At 38.3% G+C, this 22,709-nt stretch overlaps 1 protein-coding gene across 1 annotated transcript; it reads right to left on the bottom strand.

Moving 5' to 3' along the window:
- Positions 1-1,244: 1,244 nt before the first annotated feature.
- On the bottom strand, positions 1,245-18,394 carry gpn3 (GPN-loop GTPase 3). The gene is made up of 8 exons (XM_060843620.1): positions 18,279-18,394; positions 16,328-16,436; positions 14,994-15,161; positions 13,540-13,664; positions 9,634-9,749; positions 7,460-7,556; positions 6,003-6,131; positions 1,245-5,016 (listed from the first exon to the last, which is right to left on the bottom strand). Exons 1-8 carry the CDS (start codon positions 18,324-18,326, stop codon positions 4,948-4,950), a joined length of 861 nt encoding a protein of 286 aa, XP_060699603.1. The 5' UTR covers positions 18,327-18,394; the 3' UTR covers positions 1,245-4,947.
- Positions 18,395-22,709: the final 4,315 nt, after the last annotated feature.

Genomic DNA, 22,709 nt, shown 5'->3' with positions numbered 1-22,709 from the left:
AATTTTCACTTTTAAAATAAGAGGTATCAGTTGTGATGTCAGCTTCAGGATACCACCCAATAACAGTGGAACTAGCAATTTGAGGCTTCCACATACCAAGTTAACAGCTGCCTGCTCCATCCCCATGTGTAACCATGTCACTGTGCATGGACAAAGTCAGGATTTAATATTAAATTTGTCAGTAGATTATAACAAATACAAATGTTCCAAATCATGAAATTCCAAATTAAGATTTATTTTGGCTGTCAAAGCAAATTTATAACTAATAATGTTAATATGCCTATACTTTCCCTTAAATTCAGCTCTTAAATGTTTCTATTGGAATATCTTCAAGACTGAACACTATTTAAATGTATCCTTTGTTTTTTAAATAAGATTTCATAGTACTTGTTGACTATTTTGGAAAGTTGTCATTTAATTAACTTTGTTATCTAAAACTTTCTTTTTCTGTATGATTGAATTTAATTTCTGCAAGGCTGGATATTGTGTTAGTTGTGCTGTCTTCTAGATTGTAAATTGCTGATGTGCAATAATAAAGTTCATCCAGGAAGCTGAACAAAACTATGGAAATACATCTAGTATATTCATTTTGAACCATTATCCTGAAGACATTTTATTATCTATTCCTCTGAAATACTCTCAATATACTACAAGTTAAATGCCTGCACAGAATCTGCTTCAAGCATTTGATAGAAATAGTGCTTAGTTAGACTTAACCAAAAATGTGTCTCAAAATGAGCTTTAAAGGAAATCCATTTATTACAACGTACTTACTGAAAGCATGTGGATTTGCTTAAAAGGAACATGGAGCGGGAGAAGGAAGAGGTAGAGATAATCATGAGAATATCACCTGTTAACATTCAACCATCAGTCAACTTTCTTCTTTCCCTGGTTCACAAGAATACATCTTGAGTAATCACGAACTATTGATACTGGAACAAGCTATACTCATATTTAGTGTAGTTCAGGTAAATAAAAGGCTTTTAATTTTAAGCCCTCTGAAGAAATGTTAAAAGCCTTGCTCCTTTAGTTCATTAATCATATTTTTCCTACATGGTTAGTGCACAAAACAGTACTTTCCATTGTATTGTATGTGACAATAATAAATCAAGTCAAGATACAGATAAAAAGAACTCATGACATTGCTGTTTCTTAATCCTTTGAAAACAGTTTATTAATGTAAAAACTCTTTAAAAAACTCCAAAACTACTACTCTCAAAACAAGACTTTCTGATTCAACTGTTTTCTAGATTCTTTTAAATAAAAAAGTGGCAATTGGCTTTAATAATCATTATCTTTCACACTGCTATAATTAATAAGTTCTTCAAACTATGTTTATTGCAGTAACCACCAAAATTAAACTTTAATCACTTGTGGTTGACGTCATTACTTTCACTTATTGCTTTGTATAACCATTTCTTACATTTTACACTCAGACACACAAAGCAGGAGACTAATCATGCTCTCCTCTCTTGGCACTTCAAAGCCATTCTGTTTATATTGAAAGCCTATTGCTCTAATATAAAAGGAAGTTTGATCATTAATCCTTAACTCCTCAGTGTATCAACAGCATCTGATTACATTCAGTTTCAGACTCTGAATTTCATCAAATTGAGGTCTTACAGATTTAGCTTCATTCCAAATTAGTTACTTAAATTATAGATGTGATCTGTATTTTTCATGAAAATTACAATACTTTAACAAATCAGACCCATGTGTATTTGTGTAAGAGCTAGAAACCTAAAATATTAGATTTTAACATCAAGGTTTGAGATAGAAAGATTTGTATTTTGATTTTTTAAAACAATTGAAAAGGAGTCCCTCTTTCTACCTTAATTGTCTTTCCCATTTATTTCCCAGATATATCTCAGCTCACTGGTCAAGAAAGCACTTGCAATTCATGGAACTTTCATAACCCAGGAGACACAGCTGTGTGGATGGAAAGAATGCTTTCCACAATCCAGCCAAAATTGAGAGACATTTAAGTGCCCATCCGTCAGGTTGAGATATGAAACTACATGGAGTAATTAGCTTTTTCTTTAACACATTTTTTGAACATTCAGAAGTTATTACACACATCCGGAGCAAATGGGACTCTAATCCAGGCCCCTCAGACAGGAGGTAGGGACATTCCCACTGGATCACATGGTGGCTCTTATTATATAAGCAGTGTAAACTTTCTAATTGTAAAACTTGTTTCAGGTGGTAACAAAACAAATTTATTCCACATTTTTACAGGTGAAATAGAAACTACTTCCTTTTAGATGACTGTCAAAATGCATGTGCTAAGGGGTGGCGATGCTACATTTGAAACCTGTTGCGTGAACAGAAGCAGCAAATTAAGCTTTTCTTTCCATGAAATCCAAAATAATTTGCATAATGTCTGAATTGTGTGTGAAGATATAGAAATAGGCTAAACTAACACTTGCAGCCTTTTTCAACATTAAGTTGGTCATTGCTGATCTCTACCTTAACTACATTTAGTCACCAGTGATACATATCTTTTGATAGCCTGTTTAAAATTAGTTTTATGCCAACTTTTAAGTCTGAACTTAAACTGGAACTTTTATATGTATAAAAATATATATACATATATATGCCTGCAGTTATTTTAACTTTCTATAAACATAGTCACAACCTTCATCCGCTTGGATTTATTTTTGACTGAGTTCATTGTTTAGCTTTTGCTTTAGAAGTTTAACAGATATCTTGTATGCGACTTACGGAATAAAATCCCATTATGTTGGTCTCTATTAACTGAGTGACAAATGCCAGGTAGTTGCATAGACTTAAGTGGGAAATATCTTGGAATATGCTTTCATAGATTTCCAACCAGACGACCATTTCAGGGCATTAGTTCATCTTCTTGAAGACGGAGGCAACTCCCTGTGAATGAGCACAGACATGGAGACCATATCTCAGCTGTCTTTAACTCTCTGGAACATCATCGAGTAAAGCCAGATCATTTTATACTACAAAAGTGGCTCAAGAACCTAGCTGCAAGAACGTGATTTTTGTAATGAGTACAGGACTACATGGCACAGCTATGTTCTCCAAATATCACCATGAGGACAGCATTAAAGAAACTTAAATCCATTCAAACAACTGACTTGAATTATCCCTGGCACAAAAGGAAAATGATGATGATTGTTTACAGCCACACAATACACAAAATCCTCAGGGTATTATCCTCGACCTGCAAATTCTTAACTGCTTCATAACCAGGTTTTCCTCTATTATCAAGTTACAAGGGAGGATTTTTGCTGATGACTGAACCATACTCAGATTTGGGCTGTTAACAGTCAAAACATTCACACAGGTGTCAGGCAACAACCATTATTACCGACAGAGAATCCAACCATTTCTTGACTTTAAACAGTATTACCATCTCTGAATCCCCCAACATCAACACTCTGGGGGTCACTACTGACCACAAACTTAACTAGACCAGTTACATGAATACTGTTACGGCGAAAGGCCAGAGATTGGAAACTCAACAAACACCTTACTCCTCAGGAGGCTATCCACCACTTGCAAGGAACAAGTCAGGTATATGATGGAATACTCTTCACTTTCCTGAATGACTGAGTTTCAACAACTAAGTGGTTAACCTCTATGAAGGACAAAGCCTGCTTTACTAGCACCTCATACTATCTTACATGTACTGTGGATGCAGTATCTAGCATCTACAAGATGTATTGCAGTAATTCATCAAAGCTGCTATGATATATCATCTTTTAAACCTGCAACCTCAACACCCAGAAGGACAAAGGCAGCAGTCACATAGGAGACCATCATCTGCAAGCACCCCTTAACGCCAAACACCAAACGTGACTTGGAAGCATATTGCTATTCCTTCATTGCCACTGCGTCAATATTTCGAACTCCCTTCCTAACAGCACTGAGCATGTCCCTAACCCAATGGACTGAAATGGTTTATGAAGTCAGCTCACTACCACCTTCCCCATGGCAATTAAAGATGAGCAACAAATGAGCAATGTTCATATTCCATGAATTATTTTTTTAAAAGTCATATTTATAAGCTGTTCCTGTCAGATGGAAGTAATGTCTTTACTTCCAAAATAATAGATTAGATTAGATTACTTTACAGTGTGGAAACAGGCCCTTCGGCCCAACAAGTCCACACCGACCTGCCGAAGCGCAACCCACCCATACCCCTACATTTACCCCTTACCTAACACTACGGGCAATTTAGCATGGCCAATTCACCTGACCTGCACATCTTTGTGACTGTGGGAGGAAACCGGAGCACCCGGAGGAAACCCACGCAGACACAGGGAGAACGTGCAAACTCCACACAGTCAGTCGCCTGATGCGGGAATTGAACCCAGGTCCCTGGCGCTGTGAGGCAGCAGTGCTAACCACTGTGCCACCGTGCTGCTCCTTGCTATAGAGTGTAAAATTCCTGATAATTATTCATGTTGTGGGCTGTCAAAATTAATCTACTCTAACATTCTTAAGAAAAACTCATACTTTGTTGCACATTTTCTGATTTTAAGGAAAGTGGAAATCTGTCCTTCTCACAGTTTGCAACAAATAATATTTTTAAAAGTGCAGGCCTTTAAAGTTACTACCTGAAATTAAAAAAAAGTTCCCAATATTCTTGCTGAGTATCAACAAAACTTTTTTGTACCTTAAATAGAACAAGTATCCTCAGGAGTTTAAGTTTTGTTTTAAGTTAACTGCACATAATTATTTAGCAAGCTCAAACAATAATATTTTCTTTATATGTGTAAAATCAGTTTAAGAATTTGAGCTCTTCTCCATAAGATATGGTGCAAATAAGTTGAGTTGCCAAACAAGATTCCTAAATTGCCTCTTATTAGAAATTATTGGAAAGGCAGAGCGTTGGGGGAATCCAAGTAGAAGGCTTCTGAAAATACCAAATGTTTAACTGGACCAAACATTCAGCTACGTCTAGGAACTTCAGTCTGCGACTGAACCTTGGAAAAACTGCTCACTTGCACTGGGATCTTCAGTGTTGTCGTCTTGTTCCTGTAAATAAAAGGAGCCAATGGTAAATGTAACTGTGCAAACAAGTTCTGAAAAACTGAAATTTTAAAAAAAACCCAAAGAACTGCAGAAATTGCTGGAACAACTCAGGTCTAGCAGCATCTGTAGAGAGAAAGCAGGGAAGAAGGGACACTGGACCCAAAATGTTAACGCTTCTCTCTCTTTACAGATGCTGATAGACCTGCTGAGTTTCTCCAGCAACTTCAGCAGATCTTTATAACTGAACAGGTTACATATCTCAAGGACAATTAAGGAGGGAAAAAACTGATGACCTCACCTGCATACCTTGAAATAATTGTTAAAAGTCTTAATATATATTACGCAGCAAAGTAACTCAACTAAATCTTAAATAGTAAGTGTATCTTTATAGTAAGTTAATTCCGTTTTGTTTTGAGTTCCAAAGATAACCAAAGAAAAACAAAATAAAAGCTGAAAAAGAGAATACATTAAAGCCAGGTACTCATTTATAGTATTATATCACCTTACATGGTTACAGCATAATTATCTGCAGAAAATTAAATGCTTCCTCCTCTGTCCTAAAAAGCATGAACTCAACTTGGGATTCCATAGGAGTCATGAACCCTATAGTATTTCATTCCCGTACGTATTCTTTATGTAACCCTACACAGTACACATGTGCAGATTATTCAATTTTAAGAGGTATTGTAGCTGAAATTTGATATTATTATTACATACTTGGCTTTCAAGCCACAGACTGAATCACAGATCTGGCAATTAAAACCAATTTCAATCTGCTGTGGTGGAATTAGTGAATCTAGTTCTTGGTCAGTTTGGTGAATAAGGAATAAAAGATGACATCATGCTTAAATTACTTTAACGTGTCACTAATCAGTCATGGAATACATTCATCTTAGAGGAATCCTATCATTAAACTGAGTGAGAATTGGTGTTGGGGGAAAACAGTATCACCGGAAAATTCCTATACAAAGAAGTCATGTATCACTCACCTTTGGTTCTTTGACTTCAAAATCCTCTCCATACTGAATGGAAAAGTCAATATGCTGCAAGACTATGTTAATACATTCTTCATCTGAACGATCAAAAGGCAAAAATCGAACCATGCTGTAGTCATCAACCTTAAAAGACAATTGTTGACACTCATTATCAAATGTTTTAATAGCACCATTTTGACAATGTGTAACCATAAATATAATTTTCACTAGAGGATTTTCAGAATAGCATTTGACCATTATTTAGTAATACATTATAAGAAACAATATGCAAAAGTGGTATGTTCTTAGAGAAAAAAAACACTAGTACTTTGAGTTATTTTCAGAAAGTTCAAAATACTGACATTTAAGAAAAGCTCAGTTTAAAATCAACACTGGATTCTCATTAGTACCTTGGTTTTTTTTCATTAAATTGGCTTGAAATTTTATAGTCATGGCATGTCTATACTGTGTCTCCAGTTTGCTTGGAAATAATAGTAGTGGTATGATGTTGGTGAACCCTCTTCTAGAGTACTGTGCACGGCTCTGGTTGTCCTACACTGGGAAGGATATTATTAAACTGGAGAAGATTCAGAAAATATTTACCAGCATGTTTCTGGGAATGGAGGGTTTGAGTTATAAAAATAGACCGGGACATTTCTTATGGGGTGTAGGAAATTGAGGAGTGACCGTATAGAGGATTACAAAATCATGAGGGACATAGATAAGGTGAATAGCTAGGCTCTTTCCCCTAGGTTGGTAGATTCAAAACTGGAGGCCATATATTTAAGGAGAGGGGAGAAAGTTTTAAAAAGGACATGACAGGCAACATTTTGTGGCGAATGAACTACCAGAGGAAGTGGTGAATGTACGTACAGTTACAACATTTAAAAGACATTTAGATAAGTACATGAATAGGAAAGGTTGAGAGGCATATGGGTCAAATTCAGGCAAGTGAGCCTAGTTTACTTTGGGAACATGGTCAACGTGGACTAGTTGGACTGAAAGGTCTGTTTCCACGTTGTATAAAAGTCACAGACAGCACCCAAACCTTTCTTGCAACTCTCCATGCACTGCTTTGCCGTGACCCTCAATAAAAATGATAACTGCAGTACAATAACCATTGGCTTTACAGAAAGTGTATGTTCAATTTGCTGCAGCAACACAGTCCTAATCAGCAGTGATTTTACATCTCCATCCTCCAATTATTGAAACTCAGCCAATGGAAATAGTTCCCCTTATTTACTCCATTAAAACGTCCATCATTTTGATCACTTATTAAATCTTCTCTCAACTTTCTCTGGTAATACTAACCTTCATTCCGGTTAATGTTTTACTAATGCTACATAGAATATTTATTTGCACAAACAAAATGACTGTATATAGGATTTTTTATTCTGAGACCAGTTAATTTAAATAGAGAATTTTTGATGTTAATGAGAACTTAGCTTCGTTGAGTATGGTACAATTCTTACCAATTCACAAATTGCTTTGGTTAGCTTTTTGAATTTCTTGCTTTTCCAAGTCTCAGTAGAGTCTTGCATCAATGAATACATATCAGGGTCTAAATACCTTTAAATGAAAGAACATCAGGAAATATTACCGACATAAAAACTCAAAACATGTAAAAAAAATCCATCTTGATAGTGTTTTATAAAGTGAATCTTCAAATTATAGTACCTTTGTTGTTTTAAGAAGTCTACACTAGAAACTGAAAACAATTTTAGCATTTTATGACCTGAAGCAACCCCAGATTGTTTCCGATTGCCCTGTGTTATAGTTGGGAATTACATTCCAGGGATGACACTGCAAACTATACAAAGTCATAAGGTATTAGCCCATGCCACAGACTTGAGCACGATATCAAAATAACACACTAGTGCCACCTTTTGGAGAAGATATTATGCTGATGGCCTGTCTCCACCTCAAATTCTCCAAACTCCTAGAAAAAATTATTTTTCAATCAACAAGACTAAAATATAAACTCATTGGTTATTTTCACATTACTGTTAGTGGGACCTTACCAGTTACCAATTAAATGGTTTCCTGCATTACAAATAATGCATTTAAAACACTCGAGTTCTAATGATTTAGAAGGTGAGACATAAATGCATGTCTTTTCTTTGAAAATATCACAAGTATTGTAAAAAGCAAATCATTTGAAGGTAACACTTCCTTCATTAAAAATGCCCTCAAGGGGGAAGATCTCCATTCAAACATGTTTAATTTTTTTTTGTTTGTTCTTATTGTTTGGAAATAGCTTCCTTTTAATCATACAGTTATGAGTGTATTAGAGAACATTTTCTCTTATTTGAAGGATGTAAGCGACTCAACTATACACTCTGGATGATTGTGGATTAGTTGAATTTTGATGATTATATATTTAAGATCTATTTTTATATTAATGTTTGTGCTTGAAAATTCTGCTTATTTTTGTAAATTTGTCAAAATGTTAAATTCCCAATAAAAATATCTATAAAAAAAAGCCCTCAAACATGCAAAAATGTAAAATACTTTGTCAGAAAAAAAATGTGCAAACTACTCCATTAGGATAACTAAGAACAAATTACTGCAAATGCTCTCCAATAGGATAATGCCCCATCATACATGTATATATAAACAAAAAGTACCTCCTTGTTATTTGCCCATCAGCATGGCAGTTTTTGAACTTATTTTAAGACAGGAAAATCTCACAGTTTGATCCCAATACTGCCCCAAGCCCAACAAGGAGAAAGTGAGGACTGCAGATGCTGGAGATCAGAGCTGAAAACTGTGTTGCTGGAAAAGCGCAGCAGGTCAGGCAGCATCAAAGGAGGAGAATTGACGTTTTGGACATAAGCCCTTCTTTAGGGTTTATTCTTCTTCCTGAAGAAGGGCTTATGCCCGAAACGTCGATTCTCCTGCTCCTTTGATGCTGCCTGACCTGCTGCGCTTTTCCAGCAACACATTTTTCAACCCAAGTCCATATTGTGTACTCTATACTGGGAAGGGCATGCTGACAGAAAAGGGAAAAAAAAGAGAATATTTTGCAGGCATCACAGCAATTACAAAATAAAACACTACCAGAAAGCAATGGAGAGTCTCTGTCCAGCCACTACCAATCCCCATCCAGGAAGTATCCAAACAAATGCCCACATCCTTAAGTATGTAATATTTTAACAGTATCTACAATTTAAATGAATCCTTTATTCAAGTATGTTCATACAAGTGTCAAGGTGAAGGAAAGGCTGATTTGTGAAAAGTGTCCAGCACACAACTGAATTTTGAATACTCCTAATGTCAATCTCCACTAGCCTACAAAACATAATTCCAAGTATATCACTTTCTAGACAAGCAATGCCCATATCCCATGAATGAATAAAAAAAGTTCCAAATTTATTGTTGCTCAAATGAATTTTACATATGATATAAATGTGGGCATTTACTTTGGGCATGTAGCATCACAAGAAACGCCTACAATTGCATCAATAATTGAACTATAAATTTTAAAAATAATTTTTTGCAGTCTGTTGTCAATCAAAACAGAATCTAAAAATGGTCAACATAACTCAATTTCTGAAAAGGTATACAGCAAGTATGGACAAGAACAGTGCAATGTGTTACATTATGTGAAAATAGGACCATCAGATACAAACAAAGGTGTGCTTACTTTTCAATTTCTTTTTTTGCTTTTTTGTTAAGTAAATCCATTTTTGTCATGATGTTGACCTGAGGAATTTCCAGAGACACCATAGCACTGAGTGCTGCCATAACACCTGATACAAACTAAAAAAAAGTACAAATGTTAACACGTCTGCACATTTTACAATAAATGTCAGATTTATACCATCATTTATAAACATTAACATCCTAGACCAGACCCCAAATCTGGTTAAGATCCAGTTAAATACCAGTCACCTTTTGTTTAAAGTAGCTAAAAATTGTTACTGGAAATCCCAGTTATTTCCTAAACAAAAAGACTCCAGAATTTTAAACAAGCAGAAGAAAGTTCACTGTATAAAAGTCAACAGAGCAAGTGGTAAATAATATTCACCTTGTACTTGAACATCTAAAATTAACAAGATAAACATGAATTAACAGAAAAATTGTGATGAAGTGCACGAGATATTGCACTTTAAATCATAGAGCAACAAAGACAAAGAAGTTTTCCATGAAATCCACCAGATGAGTGATTTCAGTGTCACAGTGAATTTTTAAAACTGCCCCTCTAAAGGGAATGGAGGGGATGGTGGTAGTATTGACAAACAAGTCAGATCCCAGACAGACTGGGATGTCTTGACAGCCACATATTGAAATCATATATTGATTTGTTTTGATTTTAACAAAGTGGTCCACTGAAACAAAAGCGTGGAATGCTGCAAAATTTGTTTTAATAACATAGCAGAATTATCAGAAGAAATGGAGATAAAATAAAGCAAAGATCATTAAATTATAATGCCACTTATCACAAAACACTCCACTATAAATTTGAAAACAAATCAAAATACACCCGTACAAAAAAATAGTCCATTCAAGACTCACACCAAAATTCCTGCATACAACACCTAGGCTGGTTTATGTCAGTGTGGCACAGGAACAGGTCCTTCGTAAGTTATTTGTGACTGTAACTACAGGAAGAAGCTATCATACACCTGCTTAAACATGCTCAGCTTTAGGCAACCTACTACATCATATATCCTTCCCTTCTCAGGAACACTGGTCTTCAGAGTCTCTTATTCCAAGGACTTTGTCAGACTGCTCAAAACTCAAACTAAAACTCTCTTAAAACTAAGAAATTTCTCAGGATCTATAACAAACTTGGAGTCCCATTATTTACCTTGCTGAGTTGCAAAACAAAAAAGGTCTATTATTTTTCCACCAAATCCATTCACTTCAAGCCATGCTCCCAAACCTGTTTTAAAAGTAATCAGCATGGCCACAGAAATACTACAAGTTAATTATTAAACACAAAACACAAAAGCCACAAGTTACTAACTGAAAAGCCAAAATTCTAAGTTTATAATAAATTACATGAAATAGAGCAAACTTTTTATTAAATGGCACCTATGAGACCAGAAGGGTGTCAGTTGATCAAGAGGTCCACATAAACAATGTAAAAATACAAACTAAGCAATAGAGACATAATTCAGACAGTATATATGTCACTGTTATACTTTATTTATGATGTGGAGATGCTGGTGTTGGACTGGGATGGCCAGTTAAAAATCTCAACACCAGGTTTTTTTAGATTGATTAGATTAGATTACTTAGTGTGGAAACAGGCCCTTTGGCCCAACAACTCCACACCGACCCGCCGAAGCGCAACCCACCCATACCCCTACATTTACCCCTTACCTAACACTACGGGCAATTTAGCATGGCCAATTCACCTGACCAGCACATCTTTGGACTGTGGGAGGAAACCGGAGCACCCGGAAGAAACCCACGCAGGCACAGGGAGAACGTACGAACTCCACACAGTCAGTCGCCTGAGGCGGGAATTGAACCCGGGTCTCTGGCGCTGTGAGGCAGCAGTGCTAACCACTATGGGGTTATCGTCCAACAGCTTTATTTGGAAGTACAACTTTCAGAGCACTGCTCCTTCATCAGGTAACTAGTGGGGCTGGATCATAGAACACAGAATTGATAGCAAAACAGTGTCATGCAATTGAAGAAGTGATACATTGAACAAATCTAGATCGCTGTTAAGTCATCTTTTAGAATGGTTTTACTTCATTATTATTAAATCCCAGAACTTTTGTCCAGTCAGATTCGAGATTATTTAAAATAAAACTAAGTGACATTTCAGCTCAGATAACATATTAAAAGGTGTCAGGTTAGAGTCTCGCTGTGTCTCAATTTTAAAACTGGTTTAGGGTGGAAGCATCGTGAGGTTATCTGTGGGTTTGCAGTCGTGTGAGGCATTGAGGTGCCCAGCCTTGATGGAGATGTGTATTCAAGAATGAGACAGATATTGAAGAGTAGTCCATGGGAAGTCTGATGATGGAATGAAACTTCTTGATATCACTGTGCAGTTATTCCAGTCACTCCTTGCCATGGATCCAAAGGAAGAAAATGTCATCAATATGTCTGGCATATAGTGCTGGTTGGAGGTCCTGTGCAGCAAAGAAGTCTTGTTCAAACTTGTGCATGAAAATGTTGGCATTTGGGGTGTAAATTTAGTCCCCATGGTTGTTGTGTATATCTGGAAGAAGAACTGGTTGTCAAAGGCAAAAAGATTATGGTCGAGGATGAAGCGGATGAGTTGTAGGACGGTGCTCAGAAATTGGCGGTTGTTGGTATGGAGTACCGAGTCTGTCAGAGCGATGCCGTCATCTTGGGGGATGCTGGTGTTGAGTGTTGAAACCTTCCATCGTGACGAGGAATGTTCCCGGTTCGACTAGTCCATGGGAGCCGAGCTTCTGTAAAAATCTAGTATTGCGACAGAAGATGGGGGCCCCCTGTAAAATGAGTTTCAAGATGCCCTTGATATAGTCAGAGATTCTCACACACTGTTCCGTTGCCTGACACAATGGGACAACCAGATGTGTTGACTTTGTGTATCTGTGGAAGGCAGTAAAAGTCCCCTATGTGAGAAGTATGTGGGATGAGAGTGGGTAGATACTCAAGGACTGGATCAAAAGTCTTGATCAATGCGTTTAGTTCACGGGTGTGTCCTTTGGTCAGATTGGCCACTAGTTGCCTGTAGTGTTCCTAGTTGTTCAATTGTCAGTATACTTCCTTGCAGTAGCCCATTCTATTCTGAATGATGATGGCTCCACCTTTTTCTGCTGGCTTGCTGACATCTTGAATTCCCAGAGTCTCATTTGTCTGATGAATTCCTCCCGTGTCTGCTGTAAGACCAAAGGGGTCCATTTTGGTGGTGGGGCAAAAATTGAGCCCTTGGCTGAGAATTTCAATCTCTTCTGGTTAAAGGGTGTGATCCGAAAAGTTGACGATAGATTTCCCCATGGTGATAATATTTTCAACTGTGGTGCCAGGGGAGGTTTGGCTGCTGCTGGTGGCGATGCCAGGTTTCTCCAGTTTCTAGTTCTTGGTGTGCATGTACGTGCTGTAGTTCTGTCGCCTTGTCTGCTTGGCAGTGTCTTGATTCTGTAATGCTGTATTTTGAGCACAAGCTGAGAGTGTGGACTCTATCTTGATTTCAAGGTTATGACACCTTGGATACTTTATTTACAGGGAGCAAGTACGGACTGCAGATGCTGGAGGTCAGAGCCGAAGGGCGTGGTGCTGGAAAAGCACAGCCGGTCAGGCAGCATCTGAGAGCAGGAGAGTCGACATTTCGAGCATAAGCTCTTCAACAGAAACGTGTACTTTATTTACAGCATACACAAACAATAATGCAATTTTGCCTTGATTAAAACTTACCAGCAGAGATACCTTCTCACTTGCACACAACTGTCTACTCAGACATTGTGGAGATCACAATAAAACTTCTGGTATTTGAGGTACATAAGTTTTGCCATTTAAATCAAAAGCATAGTTCACAGAGTGTTGGCTAAAATAGAGTTTGCTGTATATAAATCCCACTTCACACTACATAGGTGAAGATTACCTTAAATGACTCCACCATAAATTGAGAGTCAACAAGAAATACCCCACAGACATGAAACTCCCATTGCTGCAACTGTTCCACGAGCTGCTTCATTATTGGAAGGTGAGTATATAACTCAATCTGACCTGTAATGAATTAATAAAATCACATTAGTACAAAAAAAATTTGGAGACCCAAAATCAAAACTTATTACATATAATGGGCTCAGTTAAAATTCTCATGTAAAAATGTGTTCAACTTATCATCACCTTTCATGAATCAGTACCTTCAGGAAGTGAGGGGAAAACAACAGGAAGAGCTCAAAATTGGTATTCTAGAAACTCTAATTATTTGTTCTAAATGAAAGACTACTACTTTGATAAGATTATAAATTTTACTGTGCTTAATCAAATACACTAGATTAAATGCAATAAATTAATTGCACTTATAGCCCAAGAAGAAAGAGAGTTTAACTTGCAAACAGGGATGTAACGTAATCAGAAAAACACCAGAGGTGAGATGAGGGGAATTTTGCTTCTGGCAAAGTGTCATTTGGTTTCCACCACATTAAAGAAGTGGTGCAAATATATTCAACAGTAACATTAAAATAAAAGCTGACAGTGGGATTAACTAGATAGCTTGCAAAGAACCTGCACAGCCACAATGGGCATTCTCTCAGCAATAGTTCTTCAGTTTTCTTCTTTAAGTTTCCCAACATACCAGCGGCATGCAGCAGGCAAAGTAGTGTACTTAGTGGATTTTGGAGAGAGTAGTTTTGGCTTCTTTGGAAAAATCTTCATCTCTGCCATACCATGATTGAGATTGGATGGCAATAGTCTAAGTTGCACAGGGCACAGACCAAGAGACGGAGACTGGAGTAGAATGGGCAAGGCTGAAAGGACTGTCTCGTCAAGCGACAGAGGAATATATTTGGGCCAAAATGTTCAGCTGCAGGTGTCCACCTAAGAGCATGAGATGTTATCGGCTTGCAGGGCACATGCCTCTCTGAGTACCCCTTAAATGCAGTGCCAGGACCTTCAACACTTTACATTAACAGCAGGGGCACTGGCTTCCAACTCCAAGATTCATTATGGTCTTCACGCATTCATATCTATAACTGATAACCAAATAACTGTGATAAAGCTGACCCACGCTTGAGTTTAGGTTAGTCTCTGCATAAGGCAAAACTGGGAACTGCAGATGCTGGAGATTAGAGTGGTGCTGGTAAAGCACAGATCAGGCAGCATCCAAGGAGCAGGGGAAAAATAAAAAATAATAATTTTTTTTTAAAAATCGATGTTTCGGGCAAAAGCCCTTTATCATGAATGAGCCTCATTTTCCTGCTCCTTGGATGCTACTTGACCTGCTATGCTTTCCCAGCACCACTCTAATCTTGAACCTAGTTTTCTGCACAATCCTACTAAACATAAACTGCATAATGGACTATTCCATCGCACATATCGATTGCCACCCACCTGGACAATCAAATAGTATATAGTCATCTTCCACATGTCCTAGACAATCTGCCAGCCAATCAAAGTTGTTGGCAAAGTATTCCATACAGAAAATCAGCCCACCATTTGGGCCAAACCTCAAGGAATCATCTTCCATCACGTCATCTACTTGAATGAGCTCCCGAATATCTACCAAAAAAAAATTTAGACAACAGTAATTTTAAAAAAAGAAAATAACCATGGTATATAAAACAAAGCACACTTCCCAAAATTAGTGGGGCTGATATTTGTTTGCACACAGCTCAGCATTTTCGGTTTTCATTCAGTTATCCAATAAGACCTGTGAAGATAGGGATAACCATCTGATTTCTATTCATTCATGGGATGTAGAAAATGGTGGCTAGGTTAGCCTTTATCATATATCCCAATTACCCAGGAGGAGGTGGTAGCGAGTTGTTTTCTTCAAATAATGCAGTCCTTTAAGTGTAGGGACAAATATAACCCTATTAGGAAGGGACCTCCAGGATTTTGATCCAGCAAAAAGTGAAGGAATAGCAATATTTCCAACTCAGGAAGGTATGTAGTTTAGAGCTTGGAAGTGGAGAGATCCCCATGCATCTGCTGTCCTTATCCTCGTCCTTCCAGCTTGCAGAGTTTCAGATTTTGAAGATGTTGTTGAAGAAGCCTTGGTGAGTTCAAACATCTTGAAGATGTTCCAGTGTTGCCATTGTGCATCTGTTGTGAAGAAAGTGAATATTGAAGGTTGTGGATGAGGTGCCAATCAAACTGGCTTTTTTTGTCCTGGATGGTGTTAGGTTGAAATGTTGTTTCAGTTGCACCCAAGCAAGTAGAGAGAATTACATCATGGTCCTGCCTTTAGGGAAGCAGTGGGTGAGTTACTCACAACCACATTCCTAGCCTCTGACCTATTCTCATAATCACAGATTCTATTTAACTGATTCAGTTCAGCTTCTGGTCAGTGACAACCCCTAGACTGTTCATAGTGGGAGATTCAGCAATTAAACATCAAGGGGTGGCTGTTAAGATTCTTTTCATTATTGGAGATGTCATTGCCTGGCATTCATGTGGCACGAATGTTACTTGCCTCTTACTAGGCCAAGCTTGGATATTCTTGTTGAATACACACACCAGCTGCTTCAGTATCTGAGGAGTCATGAATGGTGCTTAACTTTATGTAATCATCTGCGAACATCCCCATTTCTGCTCGTGATATCCAAACAGCATACAGTCTTTACACTCTTTAGCTGGAAAAACAAACTTCAATTCCTTATGTTTTGTTGAAGTTGTCAAAAGAATATTTTCAAGATGCATTGCAAAGTTATTAGTCAACTCACCTGCTAATACAGGATAGTCAAAGTATTCTGCAGCAGGATCAAGGTTCACCACCTGCACAGATCGATTCAACACCTCACAGTGCTGCTGCATAGTGGAACAGTAAGTGCTCTGAAATTACAGATAACAAATCCACCTTCAAAGTGTGTTTAGATTAGATTACCTACAGTGTGGAAATAGGCCCTTTGGCCCAACCAGTCCACACCAACCCTCTGAAGAGTAACCCACCCATTTCCCTCTGACTAACTGACCTAACACTATGGGTAATTTAGCATAGCCAATTCACCTGACCTGCAAATCTTTGGATTGTGGGAGGAAACCGGAGCACCCGGAGGAAACCCATACAGACACGGGAGAACGTGCAAACTCCACACAAACACTCACCTGAGGCTGAAATCGAATCTGGGACCCTGGTGCTGTGAGGCAGCAGTGCTAACCAATGAGCCACCGTTAAATGTATAATGAAATTTAAAATCTCAAATCTGTTTCTTTTACAATTTAATTCCTACAGGTAGCTTGATAACTAGAAATTTGCAAATTGTAGAATCATAGAATCCTTACAGTGCAGAGCAGGCCATTCAGCCCATCAAGTCCAACCAACCCTCCGAAGAGCATTCTGCCCAGATGCATCCTCCAACACTATCCCTGCAACCCTGCCTAATCCACCCAGTCTACACATCCCTGAACACTATGAACAATTTCACACAGCCAATCCATTTAACCTGTGCATCTTTGGACTGTGGGAGGAAACCGGAGCAACCAGCAGAAAGAAACGCAGGCACGGGGAAAATACGTAGGCTCCACACAGACAGTCGCCCAAGGGTGGAATCAAACCCAGGTTCAGGGCGCTATGAGGTATCAGTACTAACCACTGAGCCATTGTGCCATTCCAATTCACAGATGTACCTAGTAATATTCATCAGTCGACAGGTATTTAGATGCTTGGTTTTAGTCCATGAGCTTTGATTGTTTCAAAAGATTAGATTGTATAATTTTACCCATTTACAGGTAATTGTAATTACTTTTAATATCCACTCTATAATCTTTAGGGTTCACAAAGTATAAAAGAGCACAGGACCATATCGTAAAGCAATTTCATCAAGAGGTTCAAATCATTGTTTTAAATTATTGTATAAATCAAAAAGTAAAATCCAAAAAATGTTTGGCATTTTAAATATGTGTCATTTGAAGACTAATTAAAACAATACAAAGAAGGTTGGCACAATATAATTTACTAGATGTAATTTTCCTTAAAGTTGATGACCAATAAAATACATGACCTATATTAGAATAGCCTTTCCCTGTGATTTACATTACATTCTGTAACATAGTGACAACACCAGCAATTGAAATCTACTGTTCTGAGAATAGACTGGAGAGATTAGAATTAATTCCATGGGAGAGAGGTGAAAATTAAACTTTTATTTTAAACTATGAAGCAGAAAAAGAAAAAGGCTCATCAATTTCAAATTAACTAAAGTGAGCAGAGAGCTAAAAAAAATAACAGCTGTTGGAAGCATGGAATGTTTGAATACAAAGCTTTAGCACATTACAAACTTTAAGCAGAAATTGATAAATATTTGAAGTAAAGTACAGAGGAACGTGCAGTATAAAGAGAGGGTGCAACATGATGGGATTACTCCAGCTAAAAATCAGAAGGGATTAAAAATTATTCATATTTCCAGTTGCAAGTTTTGTGAAAGATTTTTAATCTCATGACAACACATGTTTTAAACGAAAGATTATGACTATTACGAAAATAAGCGTACAACATGATAATAATCTTTAATATTTCGGGGTTTTCCTGAGTGTTAAAGCTAATAATGTTGATAAAATCAGGGAGTCGGTTTTGGCTCAGGAGCAGCATAATTAAGACAATCCATATTTTTCACTCCTGTGCGCCAAATAAAAAGATTATGTCGTTACTGCCGAGACCTGAATGGTATTAAATACCTTCCCACTGCCTGCAGGCCCCATCACGAGTTGAGCAAAGCGAGGCATATCTGCTGCCGCCGGTTACCCACAAACTACAGGAGTACAGCAGACGGGGCGACGCCACGGCTTCTACTTCCGGTTACGGAAGCCTCTTTGGAATTAGGCCCCACCCCCCCATTCCAAAACGAGCATTTCGAAATGTTAACGTCAAACTCACCTTTCTAATATTTATAATTGATATCGCCCCTTTACCTTTGATTAAAAGATGTTTTCTTTTAAATCCGAATCACCAATGCTTATATCAAGGAAATAACATGTCACTTTATATGGCATGTTGAACCATAGTGTGATTTAAACGCTCTTCAGCCTTCATGTATTCATGATTTGAAATTAGAATAAGAAAGAAAAAACAGGAGGGAACAATTTTAAGGCTGCTAACTTACACCCCGAAGTTACTTGACTTTTAGACTAAGCTTCTTAGAAAGCACGGACAAAATTCCGATACTTAACAATAAGATTATGCAAAATAGGAACAGAAATAGGCTGTTCAGTTCAAGAAGAGTTACATCCGACATGTTGATTTCTCTCCCTCCTCATGCTGCCTGGCTTGCTGTGTTCTTTCAGCCTCTTGCTTATCTAATGTTCAGTCCCTTGAGCCTGCTCTACCATTCAATACCATCATGACTTATCCAGCATACCTCATATCCACTTCTCTGCCTTTACGCATAACTTTTGATTCACCTAACTCTGCCCCCATAATTCCTAGTGGCAAGAAGTTCCAAAAACTCACAAGTTACTGAGATAAGAAATTCCTCCTCATTTCTGTCTTAAATTGACATCCCTGAATCCTGAGACTATGAACTCTGGTTTTAGACTCTCCCATGAGGGAAAACATCAACTCAACATTTACTCCAGCAGCTGCAAATGTGTTGCTGGTCAAAGCACAGCAGGCCAGGCAGCATCTCAGGAATAGAGAATTCGACGTTTCGAGCATAAGCCCTTCATCAGGAAGCCCTTCCTGATGAAGGGCTTATGCTCGAAACGTCGAATTCTCTATTCCTGAGATGCTGCCTGGCCTGCTGTGCTTTGACCAGCAACACATTTGCAGCTGTGATCTCCAGCATCTGCAGACCTCATTTTTTACTGGAAGATTTACTCCAGCAGACCTCTTAAGAATCCCAAATGTCTCAGTGAGATCATCTCTCATTCGTCTAAATCATATAAAGTGTTAAACCAAATCTTGATTTGCACATGCAAATTGCAACTATTAAATATGATTTCAAGATTTTAAACAGGTGGTAGATAAAAACAAGGGATTGTAACTATAGTTGCTACCTAATTCTGAAAGTATCATAGAATCATACAGATGGAGTCATAGAGATGTACAGCATGGAAACAGATCCATCGGACCAACTCGTTCATGCTGAACAGATATCCCAACCTAATATAGTCCCATTTGCCAGCACTTGATCCATATCCTTTTAAATCCTTCCTATTCGTATACCCATTCAGATGTCTTTTTAAATGTTGCAATTGTACCAGCCTCCACCACTTCCTTTGGTAGCTCATTCCATACATGCACCACCCTCTGTGTGAAAATATTGCCCCTTAGGTCCCTTTTATATCTTTCCCCTCTCACCGTAAATGTATGAGCTCTTCTGGGCTCCCCCACCCCAGGGAAAAGACCTTGTCTATTTATCCTATCCATGACCCTCATGATTTTATAAACCTGTATAATGTCACCCCTCAGCCTCCAACGCTCCAGGGAAAACAGCCTCAGCCTATTCAGCTTCTCCCAACAGCTCAAATCCTCCAACCCTGGCAACGTCCTTGTAAATCTTTTCTGAACCCTTTCAAGTTTCACAACACCCTTCCAATTGGAAGGAGACCAGAATTGCACGCAATATTCCAACGGTGGCCTAACCAATGTCTTGTACAGCCACAGCATGACCTCCCCACTTCCTGTACTCAATGCTCTGACCAATAAAGGAAAGCATACCAAATACCTTCTTCACTATCCTATCTACCTGCAACTCTACTTCCAAGGAACTATGAACCTGCACTCAGAGGTTTCTTTGTTCATCAACACTCCCCAGGACCTTACCATTAAGTGTATAAGCCCTGATCTGATTTACTTTTCCAAAATGCAGCACCTCGCGTTTTTCTAAATTAAACTCCACCTGCCACTCTCAACCCATTGACCTGTCTGATCAAGATCCCGTTGTACTCTGAGGTAACCTTCTTCGCTGTCCACTACACCTATAATTTTGGTGTTGTCTGCAAACTTACTAACCATACCTCCTATGTTCACATCCAAATCATTTATATAAATGACGAAAAGCAGTGGATCCAGGCCTCCATTCTAAAAAACCAACCCTTCGCCACCACCCTCTGTCTTCAACCTTTGAACCAGTTCTGTATCCAAATGGCTAGTTATCCCTTATTCAATGAGACCAAATCTGCTAACCAGTCTCCCATGAGGAACCTTGTTGAACGCCTTACTGAAGTCCATATAGATTATGTCTACCGCTCTGCCCTTATCAATCCTCTTTGTTACTTCTTCAAAAAAATCTCAATCAAGTTCATGAGACATGATTTCCCATGCACAAAACCATGTTGACTATCCCTAATCAGTCCTTGCCTTTCCAAATTTTTGTTAATCCTGTCCCTCAGGATTCCCTCCAACAAATTTCCCACCACTGATATCAGGCTTACCGGTCTGTAGTTCCCTGGCTTTTCCTTACCACCTTTCTTAAATAGTGACACTCTAAGATGTATAGCACAGAAATAGACCAGATACCCAAAATTAATCTAGTCCTATTTGCCAGCATTTGGCCCATATTTCTCTAAAACCTTCCTATTCATATATCATCCAGATACCTTTTAAATGTTGTAATTGTACCAGCCTTCAGCACCACATCTAGCAACTCATTTCATGCACGCACCACCCTCTGTGTGAAACAATTGCCCATTAGGCCCCTTTTAAACCTTTGCCCTCTTACCTTAATCCTATATCCTCTATTTTGAACTCTCCTACCCTTGGAAAAGACCTTGACTATTCACACTATCCATGCCTCTCATGATTTATAAGCTCCTATAAGGTCACCCCTCATCCTTCAACTCTCCAGGGCAAATAGCCCCAACCTATTCAGCCTCTCCCGATAGCTCAATCCTCCAATCCTGGCAACCGGCTTGTAAATCTTTTCTGAACCCTTTTAAGTTTCACAACATCTTTCCTATAACAAGGAGACAAGAATTGAACACAGTATTCCAAAGGTAGTCTAACCAATGTCCTGTACAGCTACAACAAGACCTCCCAACGCCTATACATAATGGTATAGCAAACATACCAAATCCTTTCTTCACTACCCTGTCTATCCCCTGTGACTCCGCTATCAAGGAACTTTGAACATGCTCCCTAAGGTCTCTTTGTTCGACAATTCTTCCCATATCAGGGGCTAATGTTACATAAGTGGCTATTGTCTGTTTAAAGAAATTACTTGTTCATGTGTAATATGTGAGTGGTTACTGACTGGAGAACGTGTGCTAATAAATCAAATTAAGGTGCTCAAATTTTGCTATTTTGTTTTATGATTTCCTTGGAACAATTAAATTCAAATGTTCAAATAGTGATGGAAAGGATAGACCAGATCTAAAAGTTGAAGTTCTAAATTGGAGAAAGACCAATTTTGATGGTATTAGGCCAGAACTTTCAAAATCTGATTGGAGACATATGTTTGCAGGTAAAGGGACGGCTGGAAAATGGGAACCCTTCAGAAATGAGATAACAAGAATCCAGAGAAAGTATATTCCTGTAAGGGTGAAAGGGAAGGCTGGTAGGTATAGGGAATGCTGGATGACGAAAGAAATTGAGGGTTTGGTTAAGAAAAAGAAGGAAGCATATGTCAGGTATGGACAGGATAGATCGAGTGAATCCTTGGAAGAGTATAAAGGAAGTAGGAGTATACTTAAGAGGAAAATCAGGAGGGCAAAACGGGGACATGAGATAGCTTTGGCAAATAGAAATAAGGAGAATCCAAAGGGTTTATACAAATATATTAAGGTTAAAAGGGTAACTTGGGAGAGAATATGGCTCCTCAAAGATCAGCAAGGTGGCCTTTGTGTGAAGCCACAGAAAATGGGGGAGATACTAAATAAATATTTTGCATCAGTATTTACTGTGGAAAAGGATATGGAAGATATAGACTGTAGGGAAATAGATGGTGATATCTTACAAAATATCCAGATTACAGAGGAGGAAGTGCTGGATGTCTTGAAATGGTTAAAAGTGGATAAATCCCCAGGACCTGATCAGGTGTACCCTAGAACACTGTGGGAAGCTAGAGAAGTGATTGCTGGGCCTCTTGCTGAGATATTTGTATCATCGATAGTCACAGGTGAGGTGCCGGAAGGCTGGAGGTTGGCAAACGTGGTGCCACTGTTTAAGAA

Source organism: Hemiscyllium ocellatum, chromosome 24 (genome assembly GCF_020745735.1).
Source record: "Hemiscyllium ocellatum isolate sHemOce1 chromosome 24, sHemOce1.pat.X.cur, whole genome shotgun sequence".
NCBI classification, from domain to species: Eukaryota; Metazoa; Chordata; class Chondrichthyes; order Orectolobiformes; family Hemiscylliidae; genus Hemiscyllium; species Hemiscyllium ocellatum.
Note: the sequence above shows the minus strand (reverse complement) of the source record. Positions and strands in the feature narration are given on the sequence as shown.

Bases quoted from the DNA above. Each gene is read 5' to 3' on its own strand.
- gpn3 (XM_060843620.1), bottom strand. From the start codon at position 18,326: ATGCCTCGCTTTGCTCAACTCGTGATGGGGCCTGCAGGCAGTGGGAAG. The intron at 15,162-16,327 runs GTGAGTTGACTA...TTTTTTTGGTAG, and splicing joins TGACTATCCTGTATTAGCAG to ATATTCGGGAGCTCATTCAA. The intron at 13,665-14,993 runs GTGGGTGGCAAT...AATTCATTACAG, and splicing joins TATACTATTTGATTGTCCAG to GTCAGATTGAGTTATATACT.